General features: G+C 39.6%; 1 protein-coding gene across 2 annotated transcripts in view; it reads right to left on the reverse strand.

Moving 5' to 3' along the window:
* LOC126187664 (xaa-Pro aminopeptidase 1) overlaps positions 1-25,426 on the reverse strand; it is a 160,621-nt gene that overhangs the window by 34,622 nt on the left and 100,573 nt on the right. For both annotated transcript variants that reach the window (XM_049928890.1, XM_049928889.1), the window contains exons 7-9: positions 15,056-15,197; positions 5,636-5,762; positions 5,397-5,546 (exon numbers count right to left, since the gene is read on the reverse strand). In XM_049928890.1, the coding sequence (XP_049784847.1) occupies positions 5,397-5,546; positions 5,636-5,762; positions 15,056-15,197 (419 nt within the window). The remainder of the gene's footprint in view (positions 1-5,396; positions 5,547-5,635; positions 5,763-15,055; positions 15,198-25,426) is intronic.

A 25,426-nucleotide genomic window follows, 5' to 3' on the forward strand; every position in this document is an offset into this window, starting at 1 on the left:
ACCCTGCAACACATTAAAACCTCCACCCTAAAAGCAATAGGGTGGAGGACATAGAGGGACAAAGGATGTGCACTAAAACTCATATTGAATGAGAAAACCCACCCTCACGGATGAAACGTAAAACCAAATCAGCCATGAGGTGTCTGCTAAAATCAATGATAAAGAGTCTGGCAATCGAAGATGAAGTCTCAGGGCAGCCAAAGAAGGACAGAGCAGAAGAATATGGGCCACTGTCAACAGGGCACTGCACCGACACTCAGGCAGGAGGCAGCTGTGGGTCACCCAGACACAAGCAATGCGGAGCCGGAAGAGAACCACGGAGCCTCTGCAAGAGGCCCTCATCGAGGACTTCCACACATTCATGGTCCCATTAATGGCTCACAGTTTGTTGTGTGTACTGAGATTTTGCCATTCCGCCTCCCAGAGCTGAAAAACCTTGCAGCGTAAAAACGAACGCAGGTCAGTTGCGGGAATGCCCATCTCCAGAAGTGGTTTCCATGTAGCCTGTTTGGCCAGCCTATCAGCAAGTTAATTTCCTGGGATTCCGATATGACCAGGGGTCCAGATGAACACCACTTAATGACTGAACCTTTCCAGGGTATTGATGGGTTCCTGGATGGACACTACAAAAGGATGACGAGGGTAGCACTGGTCGATAGTTTTCAGGCTGCTCAAGGAGTCAGTACATAAAAAGAAAAGACTCCGCAGAGCATGAACAGAGAAACTGAAGTGCACCAGAAACGGCCACCAGCTCCGCAGGGAATACACTGCATCCATTGGGTAAGGAATGCTGTTCAATATGGCTGCCGTGAACATAGGCAAAGCCAACGCGACCATCAGCCATCGAGCCATCGGTTTACATCACTTCAGAGCCTCGGAAAACGTGAAGAATCGAGAGGAAGTGACAGCGGAGAGCCACAGGGTTAACGGAGTCCTTAGGACCATGTGAAAGGTCCAGATGAAGCTGCGGCTGAGGTGTACATGAATGGACCACAAGTCGAGGTGGTGAAGAGAAGGACTCCAGCTCGCACTGAAGGGACCGCACGCGAACCGCAATCATTAGCCCTGACCTGGGTCGCCGATGCGGGAGATGGACAGCTGCGGGTGGGAAAAGGAGACAGTAATTTGGACGCTCAGGAGAACTACGAACATGTGCTACGTAACTGGCGTGCAGTTGTGCTCATCTGGTTTGCAATGGAGGGACCCCAGCCACCAGCAGTACACTGGTCACCGGACTCGTCCTAAAAGCTCCTGTCACTAGTTGAACCCCGCAGTGGTGCACAGGGTACAGTAAATGCAATGCTGAGGGCACTGCCGAACCACAAACCACACTCCCATAGTCAATTTGGGATTGGACAAGGGCTCTGTAGAGCCGCAGCAGCATAGAGCTATCTGCACCCCAATTTGTATTGCTCAGACAACAGAGGGCATTGACGTGCTGCCAGCACTTCGGCTTAAGCTGACAAAAATGAGGAAGCCAAGTCAATCAAGTGTCAAAAACCAGTCCTAAGAATCAATATGTCTCCACTACAGTGAGTGGATCATGAAGAAGATAAAGTTCTGGGTCCAGGTGAACGGTATGAGGCTGACAGAAGTGCATGGCGCACAACTTTGTGACTGAAAACTAGTAACCGCTATGAAGCCACTGTGTAATCTTATTATTAACAGTTACTTGGTGGAAACAGAAGCTGTGCGAAAAAGTAAAATGCAAACTATAATTTCTATAGTGAGGCAGACAACAGCAACGTACTTGCTAGAGTCAACTTTCACTTCTGATCAAGCTACGGATGTTCCGGGAAATTGCACTGGCGGAAGAATGTGCAAGGAAAGACTCACTGTAGTGCCATGTGGAAACATGTTATGGGCAATGGAGAAGCCACTGGTGATCAGAAAGGCGGCAAAACCATGTTGTTTCAAAAACATGACAGTTAGCTTCTAGTCACACGGTGGAGCAACAGACAGACATGGATGGTGAGTGGTCTTATGGAAGAATGGCTGAGCTCTTTCAGTGTCAAAACAAAAATACGAAATTACCAAATTTTCCTAGACAATGCGACCTACAATCCGAAAGTAAAGTTATCAAATGTGAAACCAACTGGATTCCTGCCCAGTTCAACCAACCTCCCATGGACCAAGGGGTTATTTACACATCCAAGTCACATTAGAAGCACATATTGAAGCAGTCTCTTATTTTCAGTGTTGAAGAAGCTAAAAGTGCACTTGCACAGTCAGTTTCTGTCTTGGATGCAGTAAAGTGGATTGGCTTGTCAGTATGGGAAATAAAGCCCAAAACGGTTACCAAGTGCTTCAACAAAGTGGGGTTTGGAGGTCAAGAACAAGACTTTTCTGATGGCCATCGAAACTCAAGAAAATGCAGCAGCAATTGCTGAATTATTAAAATACAAAACATTTCATGTAGTGCAAATGACTATATTCGAAGTGATGACTTTCTTTCAACTCAGTCCACTTTTACTTCAGCTACAGATTTAATCGAAATCTTCACCACAGAAGATGATCAGGAAGAAACAAAGGAAGAAAAAGAGGAGCAACATGATGCCCTTAGAAAAATTAATAGGCCTGAAGAAGCTATGCATAAACAATGTTATGCAATTTGCAGCACACACAAATTTTCCCAAGTTGTTGGAACTTTCAAAATAGTGTGCAGAAAAAATAATTTTGAACAGGAAATTCAAACATGTTTCCTTCCTTGACATGTGGCAAAAAGTGTGAAATTCAAAGCAAACAAATGAAGTAATAATATGTATATACGTATGGCAAACAAATTTGGAGTAAAAATGTAAAAATTCTGTATTATTTATCAGTTAGTGTAATAGTTTAGTGTTCTACTGTACAATGTACAGTAAATGAACATCTACTGTGCAAGAGTGTGAATACGTACATAATTGTAAGTTTATATCTAAAAACAAAGATGATGAGACTTACCAAACAAAAGTGCTGGCAGGTCAACAGACACACAAACAAACACAAACATACACACAAAATTCAAGCTTTCGCAACAAACAGTTGCTTCGTCAGGAAAGAGGGAAGGAGAGGGAAAGACGAAAGGATGTGGGTTTTAAGGGAGAGGGTAAGGAGTCTTTCCGCTCCCGGGATTGGAATGACTCCTTACCCTCTCCCTTAAAACCCACATCCTTTCGTCTTTCCCTCTCCTTCCCTCTTTCCTGACGAAGCAACTGTTTGTTGCTAAAGCTTGAATTTTGTGTGTATGTTTGTGTTTGTTTGTGTGTCTATCGACCTGTCAGTGCTTTTGTTTGGTAAGTCTCATCATCTTTGTTTTTAGATATATTTTTCCCACGTGGAATGTTTCCCTCTATTATATTCATATCATTAATTATAAGTTTATATTTTTGTGCATGATATCTGAAAATTTTATGTAGCCTAGTAAGTTGTATGTAATCCCGAAACCTGTCCAATCTGGAAAATTATTTTAGCCCCATGTGATTCGATTTTGAGCAAGTTTTACTATATTTGATAATTTGTTGTAGGAAAGATCTTGTAAAACTTAAATGATATAGGATTAAAGGAGACCACTCACTGAAAAGTGGAAGCATTGATTTGTCAATAGGCACATAGATGAGCTCATCAAAGGATAACACTGAAAGTTAGCAAGTTTTCTTTCTTTTATGTGTGGGTGCCTATCGACAACTCAACACTTTCGCTTAATGGTGAGTGGTCCTCTTTAATCTTAAATTGCAACTCAGAAAGCTGTTACAAGCTCAGCATGCCGAACTGTTTGCAAGTACCCAAGCAAATGTCAGTTCGTGTGACATTATCAAATCACTGCCTCAGATCGCAGTCACTCTGATGTTTCATGGAGCTTGTAGTGCAGAAGAGTTGGCACTGTTTTCTTCATTTAACACTAAGGCCCATCACCTCTTTTAATTTCAATATTACTATTTTTTGTTGAAGTTAATTCTGTTATTTTGAACTTCTATGGCTCCTCTTTGCATCTTAGCATTGTAATGATTAGATCTTGATAAAACCATAGCATCTGAGAAATGAATTTTTGGTGGATCCCGATCCTATTGCATGATCTGCCACTGCTGATTTGTGTGTGTTGCCTGGATGACAACTGCTCATTTTCCTTAAGGTGGATGTTAATGCTTCTCTTGGTGGTTTTTATGTACACTTGATTGCATGCGATCTTTATACTATTGCTGTGGCAAATGGCAGGTATAAGTTCTTTGCAATGTTCAAATATTTGTACACTTTCTTGTTGGTTCAACCACTGTGGCAATACCATGTCATCTGAGTGCTCTACTGATGCTATCTATTCTTGAAAGATCAAGTTCATCCCCCAAGGAATATGGCTCACAGATTCTTTTAAGCCAGTCCATCAATGTTTTGGTCACTTTCCTTTTCTACCTGGGATGGTGATTGGAATTTCTGTGAAAACATCTGTCTCTGTGAGTGGGCTTTCTGTAGACTTCGTGCCCCAAAGTTCCACCGGGTTTTGGAAGCACTTGTACATCCAAAAATTAAATTGGGCCTCCTTTCTCTTATCCATAGCTACTATCTGGCAGCTTTGAAGATAAAATACAATAGTCAATTTACTGAATATCAGAATTCTACATTGCTACGTTTGTCATGAAAATTGTGGTAAGAACAAACTGAGAGGTAGATATGGCATATCTTTACAACACACAGCACCCTGTTAATTGATATGCTCTGGAATTTCAAAGTATGTCCCTGAAGAGGTTTATTTCACTATAGTGAGAAAATTCCATAGCTGGAATCTTCTTCTGCAGAATCTACATCTCTTCAAATTTTCAAACTGTCCTTATCTTTTTCCCACAGGATTGACTAGTTTAAAAACCTACTTTGATTTCGTTTCATTTATTTCTTCTTTCTGTCAGCAATATATCTCATTTGTATATTAAAAATTCTCTCTCTTTCTTTTCTTACTACTGCCTCATTATTGTGCTTTGTTTGAGACAAACTACAACATTTCAAGCTATCAGTGTTCAATTGCTTTCTTATGGAAAACTGTTCATATATCAACGCATGTAACATTTTCTGTACACAAATATCACCAAAGAAAACACTATTACAGCATCTGCCACTTGTTAAATTACACACATGATAAAGCCAAAATATAGTTTTAACAAATATAACCACCATTGGTATGGAAAATAAAAATTTAATGATATTTAAGTGACTATACTGTGACTTAATTCTGTAGTAATACTTGAATTTGATCACTCAAAAGATAAGCAAGAACACGACGAGAATGAAAAGAATTTTAAGTATACAATTTTCAAAGACAAAGAGTCGGAAAACAATTATTTTTGTCACATAATCATTATGAAACTTCCTGGCAAGTCAAACAATTCTATAAAAAGGTGATCTATAATGAAGCTGAAGATTAACCTCACTTGTACTGTCCACCAGAATCACACAGGTACAGTTCATCAACAGTTAAGAGTCTGTCGCTTTCTGGTGAAGGTGTGTAGTGAATAATGGCTCCATTTGGACCAGACGATGAAATTGTTTCAAAACTTGGGCCAACAAAATTCTCTTGTTCCCTGAAAAAATAGATATCTAGTAATTATATTCACATATTATCAAAACAAAACAAAAAAAAAAAAAAAACTCTTCTGCTAGTGTGACATACCTTCTAAATTCTTCAAGTCTGCTAGCTCCAGACACTTCAGATACTGTGCCCTTCACTACCTCTTTCTCCAGCCATGCAAAATAGCAACAAAGTGCTGCAGCATCCCTTATGTGAGCATTAATCATACCTGCACAAGCAGCATCTCAAAATCAGAATCAAACAGGCTCATCAACCAGACAAACTTAAAGCACTATGACAAACAATAGATTTAGCTAACATTATTTTCAATACATTTTTTTAGATGATGTTTAGACAGTTCTCTCTTCACTAATTGGGCACATTTAACGGAGAATATTGATAATGTTAATTTACAAAGCTTTTTCTCCTCATGGAACATCCAAAGTACCATTCCATCAACATATAACCTCTACAAGAAACCTAACTACCATCTACAGTGCATGTTTGCCATTACCTTTGGTACAATCAATCTATTTCATCCATGGAGCACAGTAACATACAACAGAAAACAGCATTCACACTAGCTTTCTAGCACTACCTCTTTTTCCAGCAATAGTACACGCACACACGACCACCGAAATGCACACTCCCATGGCCACAGCAAGACTAACTGTTAGTTCTGCCTTGGCCACTGGAGTGAGTATCATAAATTCTCAGAAAAGTCTGAGACAGTTTACTTTTCCATAACAAAAATTTCAAAGTTTGGCTCCTCAAATTGATCCCATATGCCTTATTTGTCAAGCAGCCACATTACATTGAAAATATATGTTTCTTGGTCCACATTGGTACATGGTTTTGTAGTATATGCAATAACTTGTCAGTTTCTTGCTCTGCTTATCTCCCAGGATTCCATAGCTGCCACTTTCAGATTGACTCATTATGACACTGCCCCTTCTACCACGTCAGCTTGAAACTAATGGTAAATTAATTAATTTAACATCTGTAGTCTTTTACTTTTTTCCTTATGAGAAAAACACAACAGGTGCCATAACCATATTTCCCAGAAACTTTGTTCAGTGTGAAGGGGAGTCGAAATAAACAAACACATGTTTTGCTCATCTGTAGATACACGATGATTTCTGAGAAAACAATCATCCAAGTTTTTGACGTAATTTAGAGGTCAATAAACTCAGCTCACCTGGAGATACAGTGGCTAGCATCATGGCCTTTCACTTTTGCACCCCATGTTCGAAACCTGATAAATGCTTATATTTTATTTTTTTCATTTATCTACTCATGTCCGTATGTGATTACTATATGAATGTTTCTTATCAAGTTAGGGGATACAAGGGTGTTATATTAATTGTAAAATTACAACTGCGTTTCACAATAAGTGTGATACATTTATTATATAATGTATGTGTGTATCATATTTTCATGAGTTACTATCTATTTAAATTCTCAAATCAGTGTATTTCATTCTTATATCAATTCTTAATTCTTATATTGTATTTTCATGTTTATTCCTCAGGAAAATTTTGATATTGATGATTGTCAGGATGGCCAAATATAGGATTTAGAGGGGGGATTGAAAGGTTTTCCTGCTGACAAAACTAGTGACACTTTAGATAAGCTGTATGTCAATAAAGTAATTTCTGTATGTTCGTGGAGATGACAAGAATTACATTGGATTGTTCTACTGTTTTGTATTTTGTTAGAATTTGGCTCTTTGGTTGTAACAGGGTTTGTGGGAATCAGAACTGTTTTCCCTACATTAATTTGTGGATGGTTTGCAATTTTCTGTTCCTTTTCCACATTAATGGACTTAAAAACTAGGTCCCTCAAGCCACAAAGCAACTTGAATTGGCTTAGGCACTGTTCTTGAGGAGCAGATCGAACATACATAATCCAGTTTTATAAAGCTTTTGTGAGACCCAGGTTAGATGTTGATTGTACAATGTGAAGTTCTACGAGTCCTATGTATGTGAAGATATTGATCCTACTCACCATTACAGAATTAAGTTAACCACATGTAACTATAAGACTAGATCCATATCCAGTATCTGAGTTGTGGATTGCCAGCTGCCTCTTTCCATTTACATGGAGCTCCTAATGATGCATTAGTCATACATGTTCTTAGCTGTTCCTGAACCACTGACATTCCAGACCACTGTTCGCTCTGCTATAAATGAGTGAGCAGTGAAGCCATTTGTGATATACGAGGGGGGGCCCAAAAGACACCGGATTGTTGTCATAAAAAAATTATTGATGAACCTTTTTACAAAATTACTTCAGTCACCTTCAAAATACTCTCCATTACATGCGATGAACTTGTCAAGTCTCTTTTCCCACTGTTAGAAGCATGTTTGGAACTCTTAAAGTTTGATATTGTCCAATGCCCTTTTCAAAGCTGTTTTTGCCGCCTCCACATCATCATAACGCTTCCCTTTTAGCGTTTTTTTTTTCATTCATGGAAATAGAAAAAAGTCGCACGGGGCTAGGTCCAGTGAATACGGAACGTGGGGAACGACAGATCATCTCTGAGATGCCAAATAGTGGGTCACTCATAAGGCCATGTGTGCTGGAGCATTGTCATGATGCAGAAACCAGTCACCTGATTGCCAAAGTTCTGGGCATTTCCTCCTCATATCCTCTTGCAGACACCTTAAAACATCCAAGTAAAAGTGCTGGTTAACAATCTGGCCAGGGGGTACGAATTCCCGATGCACAATTCCACGAACATCAAAAAAGTCAATGACCATTGTCTTCACATTTGACTTCACTTGCCTTGCCGTTTTTTGGTCTGGGAGAGTTGGGAGTCCTCCACTGCTTGACGCTTGCTTGGTTTCTGGGTCATACCCGTAACACCAACTCTCATTCCCTGTAATGACTTTGTTCAAGAAGTTTGGATCATGTGCAATCTCTGTTTTCAAGTCCTGACACACATTCATGCGGATGGTTTTTTGCTCCTGTGTGAGAAGATGCGGAACAAATTTAACAGCAACATGTCTCACGTGCAAATTCTCACTCAAAATCCACTGGCACGAGCTCCAACCGATTCCTGTCTCTGCTGAAATTTGTTCGATCGTTTGGAGATGATCCTTGTTGATCTTTTGGCGGACCTTTTCAATGTTCTCCTCATTTCACGATGTTGAAGGGCGTCCAGAACGAGCTTGGTCTTCAACACACATCTCACCACGTTTAAAGCACCCAAACCACTCGAAAACCTGTGTGCGGCTCATAGCATCCTCCTGGAAAGCTTCCTGAAGCATTTTGTGTCTCCATTGCAGTTTTTTACAGCAGGAAACAAAATTTCACACACACTCTTTGTTCTTTTAAAGTTGCCGTAACGACTTCGCAGAGGTAACCCGCCAACAGTCAGAGAAACACAATACCACACTTGCACCTTCAGCTCTACAATGACGCCGTCTGCACATGTGTTTCATGAAGGTCTCTACTAACACCATCTAGCGTGAGAACCCTGCACTGCCTCAACAAGTGGCAGCGCCCTCTGAGTCTGGTTTCTTTTGGGTCCCCCCTCATATAAATAGCCTGGTGTAGAACAAATCTCAGTCCTAACACAAGGCTGGAGATGATTCCTACCCTGTTTACTGAAGAGGTTCACAGTTGTTCAAGATGTAGTGCAAAAATGAACAGTATTCCTTAATTCATTTTTAACATAATATTTTGCAAAAATTTTAAATGAATGCCACACTATTTATTTAAAAATATAATGTAATTCAACAATGGAAAATCCAGGATGGAAGGTAGCAACATTATGAAATGGATAGCTGCAACTCAGCATATGCTGAGTCACAGGTAGGCATAGTCTTTCTGATGTGCTTATCTGCGACTCAGTATCTCTGCTGTATAATGTAATTGAATAGATGAAAACATCTGCTCACCAAGTGGTGGCAAGAAAACACACATATAAAAGGTGTTAAAGTGTGCATGGTTTCACAGCCAGTGGCTCCTCCTCCTGGCAGAAAAGTTGAAGGGGAAGAAAGAGGTGTGAAGAAAAGTACTGGTGAGGTTTACGGAAAGTGGTAGCATTCAGAAAAGTCACTCAGAAGCCTAGATCAGAGGAGAACAACTATGTGGGATAAGAAGGAAAGACTGATTGTTTATGCTCTTATTTGTCATTCACAAGCAAACAGTACAAAACACAAACATGCTCAGCTTAACCAATGAGGAGAACACAGCAGGTGCCATAACCCAATTTCCCGAAACTTTGCTCAGTGGAAGAGGAGACAAAATAAGCAGACATGTCTCGGCTTACATGTAGATACTCGACTGTTTCTGAGAATACAATGGTCAAAGTTTTCGTGGCATTTTACATCCTCTGAGTGAGTAACTGCTTCATACAAAGTGGCCGCGTGGTGGCTAGCATCAGTGCTTTACACTTTTGTGCCCTGTGTTCGAAACCTGATTATTGTTTTTATTTTGTTTTTTGTTTATCTACCCATGTCCACAGAATGTTTTCCTGTGTATATAGAAATAACGTTGTCCTTGTTCATCCGCTAATAGTATGTCTGGTGCATGAATTGGCTAGAGTTGTGTAAATTCTGGCACATTTTCATAGTCCTAGTACCCTTATGGTTATCAGTTTGTCAGTCAATAAGGTATACAACAATTTTGTTTCATTTCCTCTTCAGTTCACTTAACAGTGTGATGTTCTCCCTCATGCAAAAGACTGATAAGTTCACATCGAAAAAATGTGTGCTGGGACACTGCAGATGAAACTGATAATCCAATTGCAACTTTTTTGTAGTGTAACTGCCCTGAATGTGTCATATATGAAATATACTTTTGGCTTTCGTCTCCCACATAAACATGGAAAAGTCCATTCTTGACATTAAAATGTTTCCTGGGTATCTCACTCCCTTGTTTCTTCTTTTGTTGACAGTTTCTGGATGTCTGCAGCACTTGTCTTCATACTGTTTTCTTCTTGCAAAACTTTCTTAAGTGCAACAATCATGAAATATTCCTTGTATCCATTCTTTGGAATTTCCATAGCATTGCACAAAATCACACATATTATCACAGCCAGAGCCACAGACTCTTGGTGATATTTGATGTGCGAGACAAACTAAGTGATGTAATGCTCTGTCAATTTAACTGGAAACATTAGTGGACCCAAATTAATTCTTTGCACTACCACAACTTTAAAACTGGTCAATATGAGGGTCACAAACCTTGCTTTGACCTGCGAAACACACTCCAAATTCAGTAATTTAAAGCCCTGTAGCAATCCAACTACTTTCTGAAAGATTCTAACAGCTGATCACTGGACTGGGATATGTACACTGCTTCAAGTTCCTGCACTGCCTCCAACTGGCTTCTAACAATTTCTGCCAATAATCTTCATATCACAACATTGCAAGTGTTGCGGATTAGCTAGCATGGACTTGTTCGGTAAAAAGAGCAACCTCAGAGCAGAGCATGGAGTCGTTAGCTAGCTTTTCTTTCTAAGTACCAAATAATGTCAAACACAACAGTATTTTACTCCTTTGAAAGGGCTCATTTTTTGCTATTAATTTTTTTTAATGTTTCATCAGTTCATGTTCATAAATATGCACAGTGTGGATTTTTCCTTGTAGATGTATTGTGAATCATCACCATCATCATCAATATGGTCATCGCATCTCCCAATTTAAATGTCTGAATCATTCTTACACTCTGAGTGCAGAAGGAAGAAAATTACAACTATTTCAGACATAAAAATAAGCTAAAATAACACATGTTAATCAAAAGGTATCATGATTATAAACTAATGCTAAGTTTATTCTGCATGCACTAAATGAGTATGAGAGTATTCTACAAATAAAAGAACGTTAATTATTGTTCTTCAACCAGTATCAGAGGTGAAAGCAAATACTTAATGCCAAGGTTTGTAATAATAAAACCTTTTTCTATTGTGATCAGCCATTACACTTCTGTAATGAGAACTCTATATCTTCTTAGCAAGTATAATTACTCTATTTCACATTAACCTCTGAATTTGTGTGCTAATTTGCACACTGAAATGTGTGGTACAGCAATAAAACATGAACTACATATGCAAACATTCATTTTGAGATGATTTTATTTAGAAAAATCTCACAAATCCATTCATATTTGCTTGAAAAATAAAAATATTTTGAGGATTTTACTGCGAGCAGTACACAGTTTCTTGTTTCTACTCTCTTTACTCACATGTTTGTTGGAGCTTAAGAGTTTATCGTAAACGGTGGAACAGTTCATGTTAGAAAATGTGGATATCATCATCATCAACAACAACAACAACAACAACAACAAAATTGCAGAAGACAACTCATGTTTAAGTATCAGCTGTACTGCAGAACCCAGCCAGACAGCATATGAACAACAAAATATTCAGTTAAGTACACAAAAAGCAGCACCACACCAGAGAGGGGAGGTGGGGGGGATGGAGGGAGGGGGGGAGAGGGAGAGGGGGGGGGGGAGAGAGAGAGAGAGAGAGAGAGAGAGAGAGAGAGAGAGAGAGAGAGAGTTATCTGAACGGGATGGAAATCTGTAGATGCGATGTACATATATGAGCAAACAAATGATCACAATTGCAGACAAATTATCACAATTGCAGACAAATAGGAAGATTCATTCAAGAGAAAGAGCTTCACAATTTGGGGAGTCAATAACATACTTGTCAATCTCTGGTCCTTATGCAAGCAGTTATTTGGCTTAGCACTGATAAGAGTTGTCAGATGTTTTCTTGATGGATATCATGCCAGATTCTATCTAGTTAGCAAGTTAGATCATCAAAATCCTGAGCTGGTTGGAGGGCCCTGCCTATAATGCTCCACACATTCTCAACTGGGGGGGAGATAGGGTGACCTTGCTGACCATTGTAGTGTTTGGCAAGCATGAAGACAAGCATCAGAAACTCACTCTGTAAGTGGGTGGGTGTTAGCTTTCTGAAATGCAAGCCCAGGATGGTTTGCCATGAAGGGCAACAAAAAGGGGTGTAAAATATCAAAGTTCTGCTGTATTGTAAGGGTGCCACTGATGACAAGGGGTCCTGTTATGCAATTAATAACACCTCAGATCATCACTCCTGATTATCAGGCCACATGGCAGGTGACAGGTTGGTACCCTAACATTATCCGGGGCATCTCCAGACATGTCTTCGTTGATCACCAGGACTCAGTTTGAAGTGGATTGTACTCCTGTCAATGGGACTCCTGGCTGAATATGCCCCACACCAAAAACAGGTTTGTTCGTGTACAGGGGTCAATGTAGTCAGTGCAAGGTGCACTGTGAGCTCAGGCCCCCTTTCCATGAGCTGCCTACTGATGGTCCTTGTGGCCAATGAAGCATCATTTGTATGGCAGATTGATGATAATTATGAATCTGGGGATCTGAGTGCCTCTCTGACTTTTGCTCAGTCCTAATGTTGTCATCTCACCAGGTCGACCGTTTCCTTCTTGAGGCTGCGTTCAGATATGGTTCACCCATTCCGGCGAACATCATTGAATAGTGGCATCACTGCTATTCAAATGTACTGATTCACCAATTACTCCAACTGGTTTCTTTGATCCCAACTACACATCCTCTACTACAAATGCTGACATCTGCTTAACATCTGCTTATATTGTCAACACACCCTATCTGTAAGGCACACTTACTGTGCAACTGAACACACAGAATGAAATTCGCAAACACTCTGTGCCCTGGTATTGACATATTTACTATACTTGCCAGCTGTCTGGTGAGACTGCACTGTGGCATCACACTTTTATCCACTGGCCATCAAAACTTACAGTTTTGCATTTTCCATCAATACCTGTACGAATACCAATTTGTTAACAATTTGCATAACTCCTTCATGGTGCATCTTTTTTCTTCCCTGTCTTAGACTGTATAACAATGGACTAACACCACCAAATAAATAAATAAAATATGAGTATGAATCAGTTGACCATACCATAAATCCCTTGTCAGCACTCTAATAGAACTCTGACTTGAGCAGAAAACACATAAGCTCATTAAACTGACACTCTCCAACACAACCTCTAAAGTAAAATTTATGGGGGAAATCTCAGAATGTTTTGAGATCGATGACCTTGCAGTTTTGACAGACAATGAACAACATGCACTATACTAAATAGAAACACTAAAGGAATGCGCAAATTTCTTTGGAGAAAACGGAATTTATGTGCACACTCTTAAACATACAGAATCTCACCACAAAATATGGACAGATAAACAGAGTTCCACATTTTAAATACCTGGGGGAAATTTTGGAACCAATTGGACTAGGAAAAAAATTCGAGCACAGAAACTGAAGAGAGCCTATGGTCCAACACACCAACTTCACAACAAAAAGTGCATGTCCATGCATGCAAAAATCAGGCACTACAGCTCTGTCATTAAATCTGAGGTGCTATACACAGCAGGAACCTTGTCACTCCATAACAAGATGCTACTACAAAATCTACAAACAGAAGAACGAGAAGATCATCAGGAAAATCTTTGGACCACGAAAAATTGAAGCTGGATATAGACTGCAAACCAACAAAACTACAGAGTAAATTTCAAATATTGCTGCTGACATTAGAAAAAGATGCCTTAAATTCTATGGACACATACACAGACTCCTTGAGTATAGACACACACACACACACCAGATACTCACAGCCACTGAAAATCTTAAAGGTACATCATGGGCCGAGCAAGTACAAAGAGACCTTACTGATGCTCAACTCACCATTCAGGACACTGCAGACTATAACATCTACAGAAGCAAAATAGACAAGTGGGAAGTCCAGCCGGAGACAAAAGCCAAAAAGACTGGTACAAAGTGGACAGATGAAAGAAAGAAAGAAAGAAAGAAAGCCATGAGCAAGAAAATGAAAGTCTAATGGAAAAACTGCAGGAAGAACTGTAGATGCTTCACATTATCCACAAAGGGTCTATTATGTGTATAGTAATAATAATAACGTAGTTGTGCAACATTACTGAATTGTTTCCTTTATTGTTACCTGAAGTCTAAGAAACCAAACCAGCCTGTTGATAGATAATGGCCAAACCGAAACTGCTATGCATACATTATTTTTGGTGCGTAAACAGAGACCAAGTTATGTATACAAATGTTTCCAAATAATACATACAGCTTTGTCAAATGGCATGAATACATGGTGAAGAGATTCACACCAAGTTATGTGTTGTGATTGGAGGAGTGCATGGCATAGATTTCAGCCATGTCAGACTGGCAGCAGACTATCTATGAAAGTCATTCTTGTTGATGATATATAATTAGTGCAGTTAAGAGCTTCATTCAGTTTCTTGGTTTATGCATAATAAGTGGTGTGTGTGTGTGTGTGTGTGTGTGTGTGTGTGTGTGTGTGTGTGTGTGTGATTTATCATCTCATTAATTCTACATACTTTCTCTTTGTCCGAGTAGACAACTAGACAAGAATTCCTCAAGCTGTACTATTTCAAACACAATATTATAAAACTGCAAGCACACAGGTAATGTGCAGACTAAATACAGTACGGAAGTACCTTGGATTTCAACATTATTCTTGATAGCTTTCATGAGTGCAATAGGTGTTGCTTCTGATACACGTTTCTTATCAGGAATAAGAGATGTGAGAGCATAACTTGCACCAGCACTTATCCAGACCTTTCCCTCCTGCTCTGAAATCTGAAAAAGAACCACTTAATGATCACTAAATATTTTAAGAAAAAACCTCATTACTGATAACTGAAGTCATTAATAATTAATATCTTAAACACACTATAAAATTAATTTTAATGAGTACATTTATTTTTATCAAAAATTTTTGCTGCCCTCTGCCCCTCCCACCTCTAACCCCCCACAACCACCCACCACGCTTAAATGATTGTATGTCCTCCTTGGATGAACCATACTGCATCATTTATTTCCAAGTTTATCAATCTCATCTTCATCACTGTCATTGTACCACCCATTTGTCATTTACTGTTAAATAAAGGCCTCCATCAGACTTGCTGAATCACTGTATTAAGCCATATACATTCACCACATGTTTTCTAATATCAGTTAGTCATTTTCCAGTATGTTGGCTCCTCTATCATTTCTTATCTCTTGCAATCCTACGGAGTACTTCATTGGCAGATTGTCCACCAGCCTGCCTGGCTATACATGCCGTCCACCTCACTTTCATTACATTTTGTTGTTTGTTGTGGTCTTCAGTCCGAAGACTGGTATGATGCAACTCTCCATGCTACTCTATCCAGTGCAAGCCTCTTCATTCTGAGTAAGTACTGCAACCTACATCCTTCTGAAGCTGCTTAGTATGTTCATCTCTTGGTCTTCCTCTACGATTTTTACCCTGCATGCTTCCCCCAATACTAAAATGGTGACCCGTTGAGGCTTCACAACGTGTCCTACAAACCGATCCCTTCTTCTAGTAATTGTGCCGCAAATTCCTCTTCTCCCCAATTATATTCAGTACCTCATCATTAGTTACGTGATCTACCCACCTAATCTTCAGCATTCTTCTGTAGCAACCACATTTCAATTCTCTTCTTGTCTTAATTATTTATCATCCATGTTTCACTTCCATACATGGCTACACTCCAAACAAGTACTTTCAGGAAAGCCTTCCTGACACTTTCCTTGCCTTCACCAGTCTATATTTTACATCCTCTCTACTTCAATCATTGTCAGTTATTTTATTGGCCAGGTAGCAAAACTCATCTACTAGTTTAATTGTCTCATTTCCTAAACTGATTCCCTCAGCATCACCTGATTTAATTTAACTACATCCCATTATCTTCATTTTTCTTTTGTTGCTGTTCATCTTATATCCTCCTTTCAGGATACTGTACATTCCGTTCAACTGCTCCTCCAAGTCCTTCACTGACAGAATTACAATGTCATCAGCAAAACTCAACATTTTTATTTCTTCTCCCTGGATTTTAATTCCTACTCCAAATTTTTGTTTGTTTGTTTGTTTGTTTGTTTGTTTGTTTGTTCCCTTTACTACTTGCTCAATATACAGATCTAATAACATCAGGGACAGGCTACAACGCTGTCTCAATCTGTTCTCAACCACTGCTTCCCTTCTGTGCCCCTCAACTCTTATAATTGCCATCTGGTTCCTGTACAAATTGTAAATAGCCTTTTGCTCCCTATATTTTACCCCTGCCCCTTCAGAAGTTGAAAGAGTATTCCAGCCAACATTGTCAAAAGCTTTCTCTAAGTCTATAAAAGCTATAAATGTAGGTTTGCCTTTCCTTAACATCTCTTCTAAGACAAGTTGTAGGGTCAGTATTGCCTCCTGTGTTCCTACAGAATCCAAACTGATCTTCCCCAGAGGTCAGCTTCTAACAGCTTTTCCACTCGTCTGTATAGAATTCGTGTTCATATTTTGCAACCATGACTTATTAAACTGATAGTTCAGTAATTCACACACCTGTCAGTACATGCTTTCTTTGGAATTTGAATTGTTATATTCTTCTATAAGTGTAAGGGTATTTCCCCTGTCTCATACATCTTGCACACCAGGTGTAAGAGTTATAGTCACAACAATTGAGTCTTCCATTTCAACTCATTCTCTTCTCAATATATTTGGATTCCTGTTTCTCCTCTTAATTCTAAACATCTATCTCTCCATTTCTCACTGAGAGATTCTCAGTTTTTTGCACTGCAAGACCATGTAACACTGCCATTTGTCCATTTCAGACACAACAAAGTTTGTTTTTGAGAACTATTTAGTTTACCACAAACACTCCAAGTCCACATTTACTCTTCTGCTAATTTCTTCTGCTCTATGTCCTATCAAAAAACCTCATCAACTTGTTTAATGACTTTGTCGTTAATTTTTACAATTCTGTTTTCAATGTACATTTTCTTAGCCTTATGAACCTCAATTTTCAAGCCTAATTTCACATCCTTTAAATCACTTTTTAATTTTACCAACAACAAGAGCAAACAGTTCTATGATGTCAGCAAAATGAAGGTGGTTCAGGTATATTCATTTAACATATATTTCTTTTTCACAGAAACCATCCTCTATGGCTTCTGAAGAAAGTTTTGGGCACATGGACTCTCTTTGACTGACTACTTTCATCTGTCAGGTACTCACTACGCTGATGATGTTTAAAGTAGACTGTGTATATTTTTTGGTGAACCAAAACAGGATGAAGCAATGCCTTGTTTCTAAAGAGCTCTTTGTATAGATTTTATGAAAACTGAGTCAAAAGTTCTAAAAATCTGTGAATCCCAGAGGATTCCTGTGCTCTGTTATGTAACTATTACAAAATATTCTGACACACAACATATCACACATTTCTTAATGTGTTCTCTGTTGAAATTTCTAAGTATAAGTTTCTAAGTATGGATCCATCCTCTCAGCTTCAAGCCCCTGTTATTAGTTACTGCATCACTCAAGGGGCACAAGACCTTGTTTTGGTTTTCAGTCTTTAGACTAGTTTGATGCCAGTTCCTATTTCTCCCTACCATAATTACACAAATAACCTACCTATACCCGGGCCGCTGAAACATTGCACTTGACGTTTGCGTATCAAGTTGGCAGAGTAACAAGTGAAGAACGATAGGCGCTAGGTGTTCAGCGTGGGGCACCAGCCAATCACAGCGCAGTGAGCACTGCTGTTATTCACGTGCTGTGACGTCAAAGTACCCGCGTTGCCGGCTTTGTTTAGTGAATGTGTATACAACGTGAATTGTATGTTGTTTACCGCGTGTTTTTGTTGTACTGTGTGCTATATCGTTGTGACTTTTGTTATGTTGTGAGTATACATACTTGGAAAATGCACCGAAAAGACTTCGTTCACCTAGTGACAATCCTTTGCATCGAGGGGTGCCGCTAAACAGCCACGCGCTGGAGTTACTACACACAACTCTTGAGTTTTACGAGCAGGAGAAAAACTATGTAAGCATTCATGGACAGCCATCAATTCCTGCCGACAAAGTGGTGGAACGTACGTTGAAAACTCTTGGTATTAGTGCTAGAACCGTAGTAAGTAAGGGAGTATTACTACAAAACTTGGAAGATACTGAAGTGAGCCGTAATGACTCCGAGCTGTCTGGATCAACCCCAGGAAAGAAGAAAAAGCGGCCTAGTCCTATCACAGATTCAGATTCTTTCCAGACTGATGCAATTCGTAGGCATGTTTATGCTTACTACAGCAGAAAAGAGTATCCGACTGTAGCTAAGTTATTAATCTCTTTAAAGAAAGTGAACTCTTGAGGGGTGGTAAAACATCACTAAAAATTGTGCTAAAAAACATGGGTTTCCGTTACAAAACACTAGATGGACACAAAGTACTGTTAGAGAGGGCACATATTGTTACCGCTCGTAGCATTTTCTTGCACAAAATTGTGGGCAGAGACATTCACTCCATAATTTGGCTAGACGAAACGTGGGTTAATGCCAGGGAAGCTGTCAGTAAATGTTGGACGGATATAACACCCAGCAGTAGTGGCCATCAGCCGACGGGAAGAGGAGCTAGATTAATTGTGGTCCATGAAGGCTCCTCCAGTGCTTTTGTCCCTGACAGTTTTTAGATCAAAAAAGACTGGTGATTACCATGAAGATATGGATCACACACGATTTGTTGAGTGGTTCAGGAACCTTTTAAAACAATTTCCTGTCCCTACAGCAATTGTAATGGACAATGCTCCATATCATTCGGTGATACAGAACAAAGCCCCAACCACAAATGATCAGAAAGAAGTTATGGTGCAGTGGTTACAGGCTCGAAATATTGCAGTGGATATGAGTATGACAAAGGTTCTACTATATTCTCTTGTTAAAGAAAATAAGCCTACGACACCTACATATGTAGTAGACAAAATTGCCAAGGAGCAAGGTCATACTGTAATAAGGCTGCCACCATATCACTGCCATTTCAACCCTATTGAGTTAATATCGAGTGACGTAAAAATGTATGTAAGGAACAACAACAAGTCCTTTACAATAACAGAGGTGGAAAAGCTGTTGCGTGAAGCTCTTGTGACTGTGGATGCAGCCTGATGGAGAAAAAAAGTAGAGCACGTCGAGAAGCTTATACGAGCAGCACAGACAATAGAAGGCATTATCAGTGGCCATGAACAATTAATGATTTGTCTTGCTGACGACGATGATGAAGACGGTTTTGGCGATGAATCAGGCAATAGTGACGATGGCGAGCTGGATGGAATTGCGCCATTATCGCTGTAAATTGGTGAGTGAAAAATTACTAATATTGGTTATTTATTGCAATCTCGGTTATTATTTATTTTGTAAACTACGTACATTATTGATTTTAAAGTACCAGTCGTCAGATGCTTGTTTTTTGTATTTCTTTGCTCCATTATCGAAAGGCTGCGCATTTTTATGCTTTTACATGCATTATTATACGGTTGTTTACTTCCTGTCATTGTAGTACAACTAAAAACGAGTTTTTATATACACTGTAATTGCTCAATCGCTTGCATTTACGAGACGGGACGGAAAACTGTATCGTCTGCTGTGTGTATAGAGGCTGCTGTTGCAACATTGCTATTACAGTATAGCCAACCTAACTAGACAAAAAGCGAACTGCCAAGTGCAATGTTTCGCCGGCGGGGGTATAGTACCCAATTAACCATTTGTGAATTTCCTGGATTTTTATAACAAATGTTCAATTAACTTGTTTTGATATGGGCTTCACATAGACCACTTTTTTCCCTACTCTTCCAAATCTCTTCAAGTAGCTCACCTTTTTTTTTAACATCTTTCTATAGCACTAAATTTCACACAACTTGATACCCTATTTTGATTTACAATCATCCCTAAAATGACTTACTCCAGACATACATTTTTATGGAAGATTCAACTATTTTAAAGCAAGCACAATATACCTGGTGCAAGTAATAGCACAAAATATCATGCCTGTCATCCATAAAATGCTATTATAATCTATTTAATATTGGTAATACTATTCCATCAATTATGAAACTTTAACTTTGGGAATCCATCAACTATCTTACTTACTGTTGAATATCTTACACACGTTTCTGACACAGCACACAATTTCTTTTGTACCTACTCACGAAACATATGTGGAAGAAGTATATGTACAGCTTTACCTGTCACTGTAAGGAACAATTATATCATCACTGGCATACACCAATGTGTTACACATGTTACTGTAGTACAAAAACCTATCTTTATAGAAGCATAAACACATGGTGCATAATGAATAAATGAAGGGATGCTTTAGGTTGTTGATTTATGTACAGGTTATACACGATTCTACGGGGGAGAACTAATTTTCGATATTCAAGCACAGAGTAACTGTGTATACACACTACCTCGACATATAATAAATAATCATGCATAAAACACAAAGCATCCATAACATGCACATAGAATCTATATTCCCTGTGATATAAACATGTCGAGTCTCAGTCAAGTACAACAAAGAGACTGCTAAACACTTGAGCTTTTGGTCAAAAGGCTGCCTCCTAGGCTGTTGTGTGCACGCACGCACACAGTCTACTGTCTCTTGCCACTGATGGAGTGGTAGGGTTAAGGAGACCGGGGCAGGGGGGGGGGGGGTAGGGGTGGAGAACGGTAAAGTGCTGTTTGTAGGAGTATGCAGGGACATGGTGGAGGAAAAGATAGGACAGCAAGATGCAGTGGAAATGTTGGGGAGGGGGGGGGGGGCGGGTTTGAAGGAGAGAATTAGAGGAGAGGAAGAAGAAAGAAGACAACCAGCAGGTGCTTTGGTGGAATGGAAAGCTATATAATGGTGAAGTGAGAACAGGGAGGGGTGAAGCACAGGCACTAACAAAGGCTGAGGCCATTGAGGACAGGAAGGTTATGGGAGCACAGACTTTACTGCAGGAAAAGTTTCCTCCTATGCAATTAAAAAAAAAGGTGGTGTTGGTAGGAAGGATCTAGATGGTGCAGGCTGTGAAGAAGTCATTGAACTGAAGAACATTTTGGTGGGCAGTATGCTCAGTAACTGGGTGGTCCAGCTGTCTCTTGACCACAGTTTATTGGTGGTCATTCATGCAATCAATAATCTAGTTGGTTGTCCTGCCCACATAGAATGCAACACAGTGGTTGTAATTTAGCTTGTAGATCACATGACTGCTTCTGATTGGATAGGTGATGCTTGTGACTGGACTGGGGTAGTTTGTGGTGGGAGAATGTATGGGACAGATCTTGCATCTAGGTCTATAACAGGGATGTGAGGAATGAGACAAGGAGTTGGAAGCATGTTTGGAAAAGAGCTGGATGAGGATATTGCACTGGCTCAGGGAGTGGCTGGTGAGAGGATAGTTGGCGCGATATTCCTAATTTCAAGGCACGACGAGATGTAGCAAAACCCTAGTGGAGAATGTGATATCCAATGTTCTAGTAACCCCTCTGGCCTCAACCTTCATTAATGCAAGTCCTTCACTTTCCTATCCCCTTCCACTGCTCCCACTCCAGCACTACACAACATTCTATTCCACCATCACATCCACAGAATTTTTTTCCCTCTTCTACTTCTCTCCTTTTTCACCCCCACCCCCACCCCTCGGGCTCCAGCTTTTTAAGCTCCTGCCTGCATCTACTCTGACTCCACCATGTCCCCAGCATGCTACCACAAGCAGCAGTTTACCATCCTCCACTCCTACCCTGCTAACCCTCCCCCTTCCCACCACAGCCTCCTCCTTACCACCCCCCCCCCCCCAAAAATCAGCTTCTCCCATCATGTGCAGCTGCTGGCAATGTGGCCTCAAGTGGTCAGAAACAGTGTTCTGTGGTCTGTGTGTGCAAGCTATACTATCATGACTGTGTGTGTTGTCTACTTTAGAAGGAGGCTTTTTGGCCAAAAGCTCACATGTTTATCAGTCTTTTTGTTGTGTGTGTGTGTGTGTGTGTGTGTGTGTGTGTGTGTGTGTGTGGAACTCAACATCTCCTCTATATGGTGAGTAGCAAAATTTATTTTTCATAATATTGTACCCAAGTAAAGCTTTACTAGACACATTTTGATTTGAACTGCCCCGTAAAATCCCTAAAATTACAACACATCCTATAAAAATATACCAACAGAAACAATTACTCATATTCCATGAGCTAATATCAGATTTTGATAATTATAATTATCACTGCTAAGGTTTTGTAACTGACTAATTATAGTACTCTACAAAAATACAGTACTCTACAAAAGACAGAAACTCACCTACAGCAAATCAATGCATGGAGAACAGAAACACATAACAGAAAACAACATTCTTACTACTCTTTGAACATTAGCTCTTTTTCTAGCAATAGTAGTAGTGCCATCGGTGGAGTGGCTTGCACGCCTTAGCAATACAGATAGCCATACCGCAGGTGCAACCACAACGGAGAGGTATCTGCTGAGAAGCCAGACAAATGTGTGGGTCCTGAGGAGGGGCAGCAGCCTTTTCAGTAACTGTGGGGCAACAGTCTGGATGATTGACTGATCTGGCCTTGTAACATCATTCAAAAAGGCTTTGCTGTGCTGGTAATGTGAACAGCTGAAAGGAACGGGAAACTACAGCCGTATTTTTTTCCAAGGCATGCAGGTCTATTGTATGGTTAAATGATGATGGCATCCTCTTCGGTAAATTATTCAGGAGGCAAAATAGTCTCCCATTTGGATCTTCGAGTGGGGACTACTCAGGAGGGATGTAATCATCAGGGGGAAACAAAACTGGCATTCTACAGATTGGAGTGTGGAATTTTAGATTCCTTAATCGGTCAGGTAGGTCAGAAAATTTAAAAACAGTAATGGAAAGGTTGATGTTGCATGCAGTAGGGATTAGTGAAGTTCAGTGGCAGGAGAACAGAACTTCTGGTCAGGTGAATACAGGATTATAAATACACACACAGTCAAATAGGGGTACCACAGGACTGGGTTTAGTAATGGATAACAAAACAGAAATGCGGGTAAGCAACTATGAACAGCATAGTGAATGCTTTATTGTAGTCAAAACAGACATGAAGCCCATGTCTACCACTGTAGTACAAGTTCATATGCAAACTAGCTCCATTGAAGATAAAGAGACAGAAGAAATGTATGACAAAATAAAAGAAATTATTCAGATAGTTAAAGGAGATGAAAATGTAATTGAGACGGGGGACTGGAATTCATAGTAGGAAAAGGAAAGTAAGGAAAAATAGAAGGTGCATATGGACTCGGGGAGAGGAATGAAAGACGAAGCCACCTGGTAGAGTTCTGCACAGAACATAACTTAATCATAGCTAACACTTCGTTTAAGAATCATGAAAGAAGGTTGTATACTTGGAAGAGGCCTGGAGACACTGGAAGGTTCCAATAGATTATATAATGGTAAGACATATTTAGGAACCAGGTTTTAAATTGTAAGACATTTCCATGGGCAGTTGTGGACTCTGACCACAATTTATTATTTTTGAACTGTAGATTAAAACTGAAGAAATTGCAAAAAGATAGGAAATTAATGAGATAGTACCTGGATAAGCTGAAAGAAGTACAGGTTGCCAAAAGTTTCAAAGTGATCATTAGACAATGATTGACTACTACAGGGGAAAGGAATACAGTAGAAGACAAATGGGTAGTTTTACAAGATGAAATAGTAAACGCAGCAGAGGATCAAATAGGTAAAAAGACAAGGCCTAGTGGAAATTCTTGGTTAACACAAGAGTTATTGAATTTAATTGATGAAAGGAAAAAATATAAAAATACAGCAAATGAAACAAGTGAATACAAATGTTTAAAAAGTGAGATTGACAGCAAGAGCAAAACAGTGAAGCAGGAACTGTTACAGGACAAATGTAATGATTTAGAAACATATTTCACTAGGGAAAAAGTAGATACTGCCTACAGGAAAATTAAAGAGGCCTTTGTGAAAAAGAGAAGCAGCTGTATGAACATCGTGAGCTCAGATGGAAAACCAGTCCTAAGCAAAGAAGGGGAAGCTGAAAGGTGGAAGGAGTACACAGAGGGTCCATACAAGGGAGATAAACTTGAAGATAATATTATATAAAGGTAAGTGGATGTAGATGGAGATGAAATGGAAGATATGATCCTGTGAGAAGAATTTGATGGGGCTCTCTAAGATCTAAGTCAAAACAAGGCTCCATTCTATCAGAACTACTGATGCTCTTGGGAGAGCCAGTCATGACAAAACTCTTCCCCTCCGACATCCAGAATAATGTTATAATTCCAAGTTAAAAAAAAGCAGTTGCTTGAACTATCAGTTTAATAAGTCATGGCTGCATGATACTAATACAAATTCTTTACAGATGAATGGAAAATCTGGTAGAATCTGACCTCTGAGAAGAACGGTTTGGATTCCCAGAGAAATTTAGGAACATGCGAGGCAACATCGACCCTACGACTTATCTTAGAAGACAGGTTGACTTAGAGAAAGCTTTTGAAATTGTTGACTGGAATACTCACTTTTAAATTATGAAGGTAACAGGAATACAATACAGGGAGCGAAAGGTTATTTACAACTTGTACAGAAACAAGATGGCAGTTATAAGAGTCAAGGGGCAAGAAAGGGATGCAGTGGTTGAGAAGGGAGTGTGAAACAGGGACAGGGTTGTAGCCTATCCCTAATGCTATTCATCCTGTACATTGAACAAACAGTAAAGGAAATTAAAAAAAAAAAAAGGAGTAAGAATTAAAGTTCAGGGAAAATAAATAAAAACTTTGAGGTTTTCTGATGACGATGTAATTCTGTCAGACACAGCAAAGGACTTAGGAGGGCAGATGAACAGAATGGACATTATCTTTATACAAGATGAACATCAACAAAAGCAAAACAAGGCTAATGCAATGCAGTCGAATTAATTCAGATGACACTAAGGGAATTATATTAGGAAATGAGACACGTAAAGTAGTAAGTGCGTTTTGCTATTTGGGCAGCAACAAAACAACTGATGATGGCCGAAG

This window comes from Schistocerca cancellata, chromosome 5, assembly GCF_023864275.1.
Source record: "Schistocerca cancellata isolate TAMUIC-IGC-003103 chromosome 5, iqSchCanc2.1, whole genome shotgun sequence".
Taxonomy (NCBI): domain Eukaryota; kingdom Metazoa; phylum Arthropoda; class Insecta; order Orthoptera; family Acrididae; genus Schistocerca; species Schistocerca cancellata.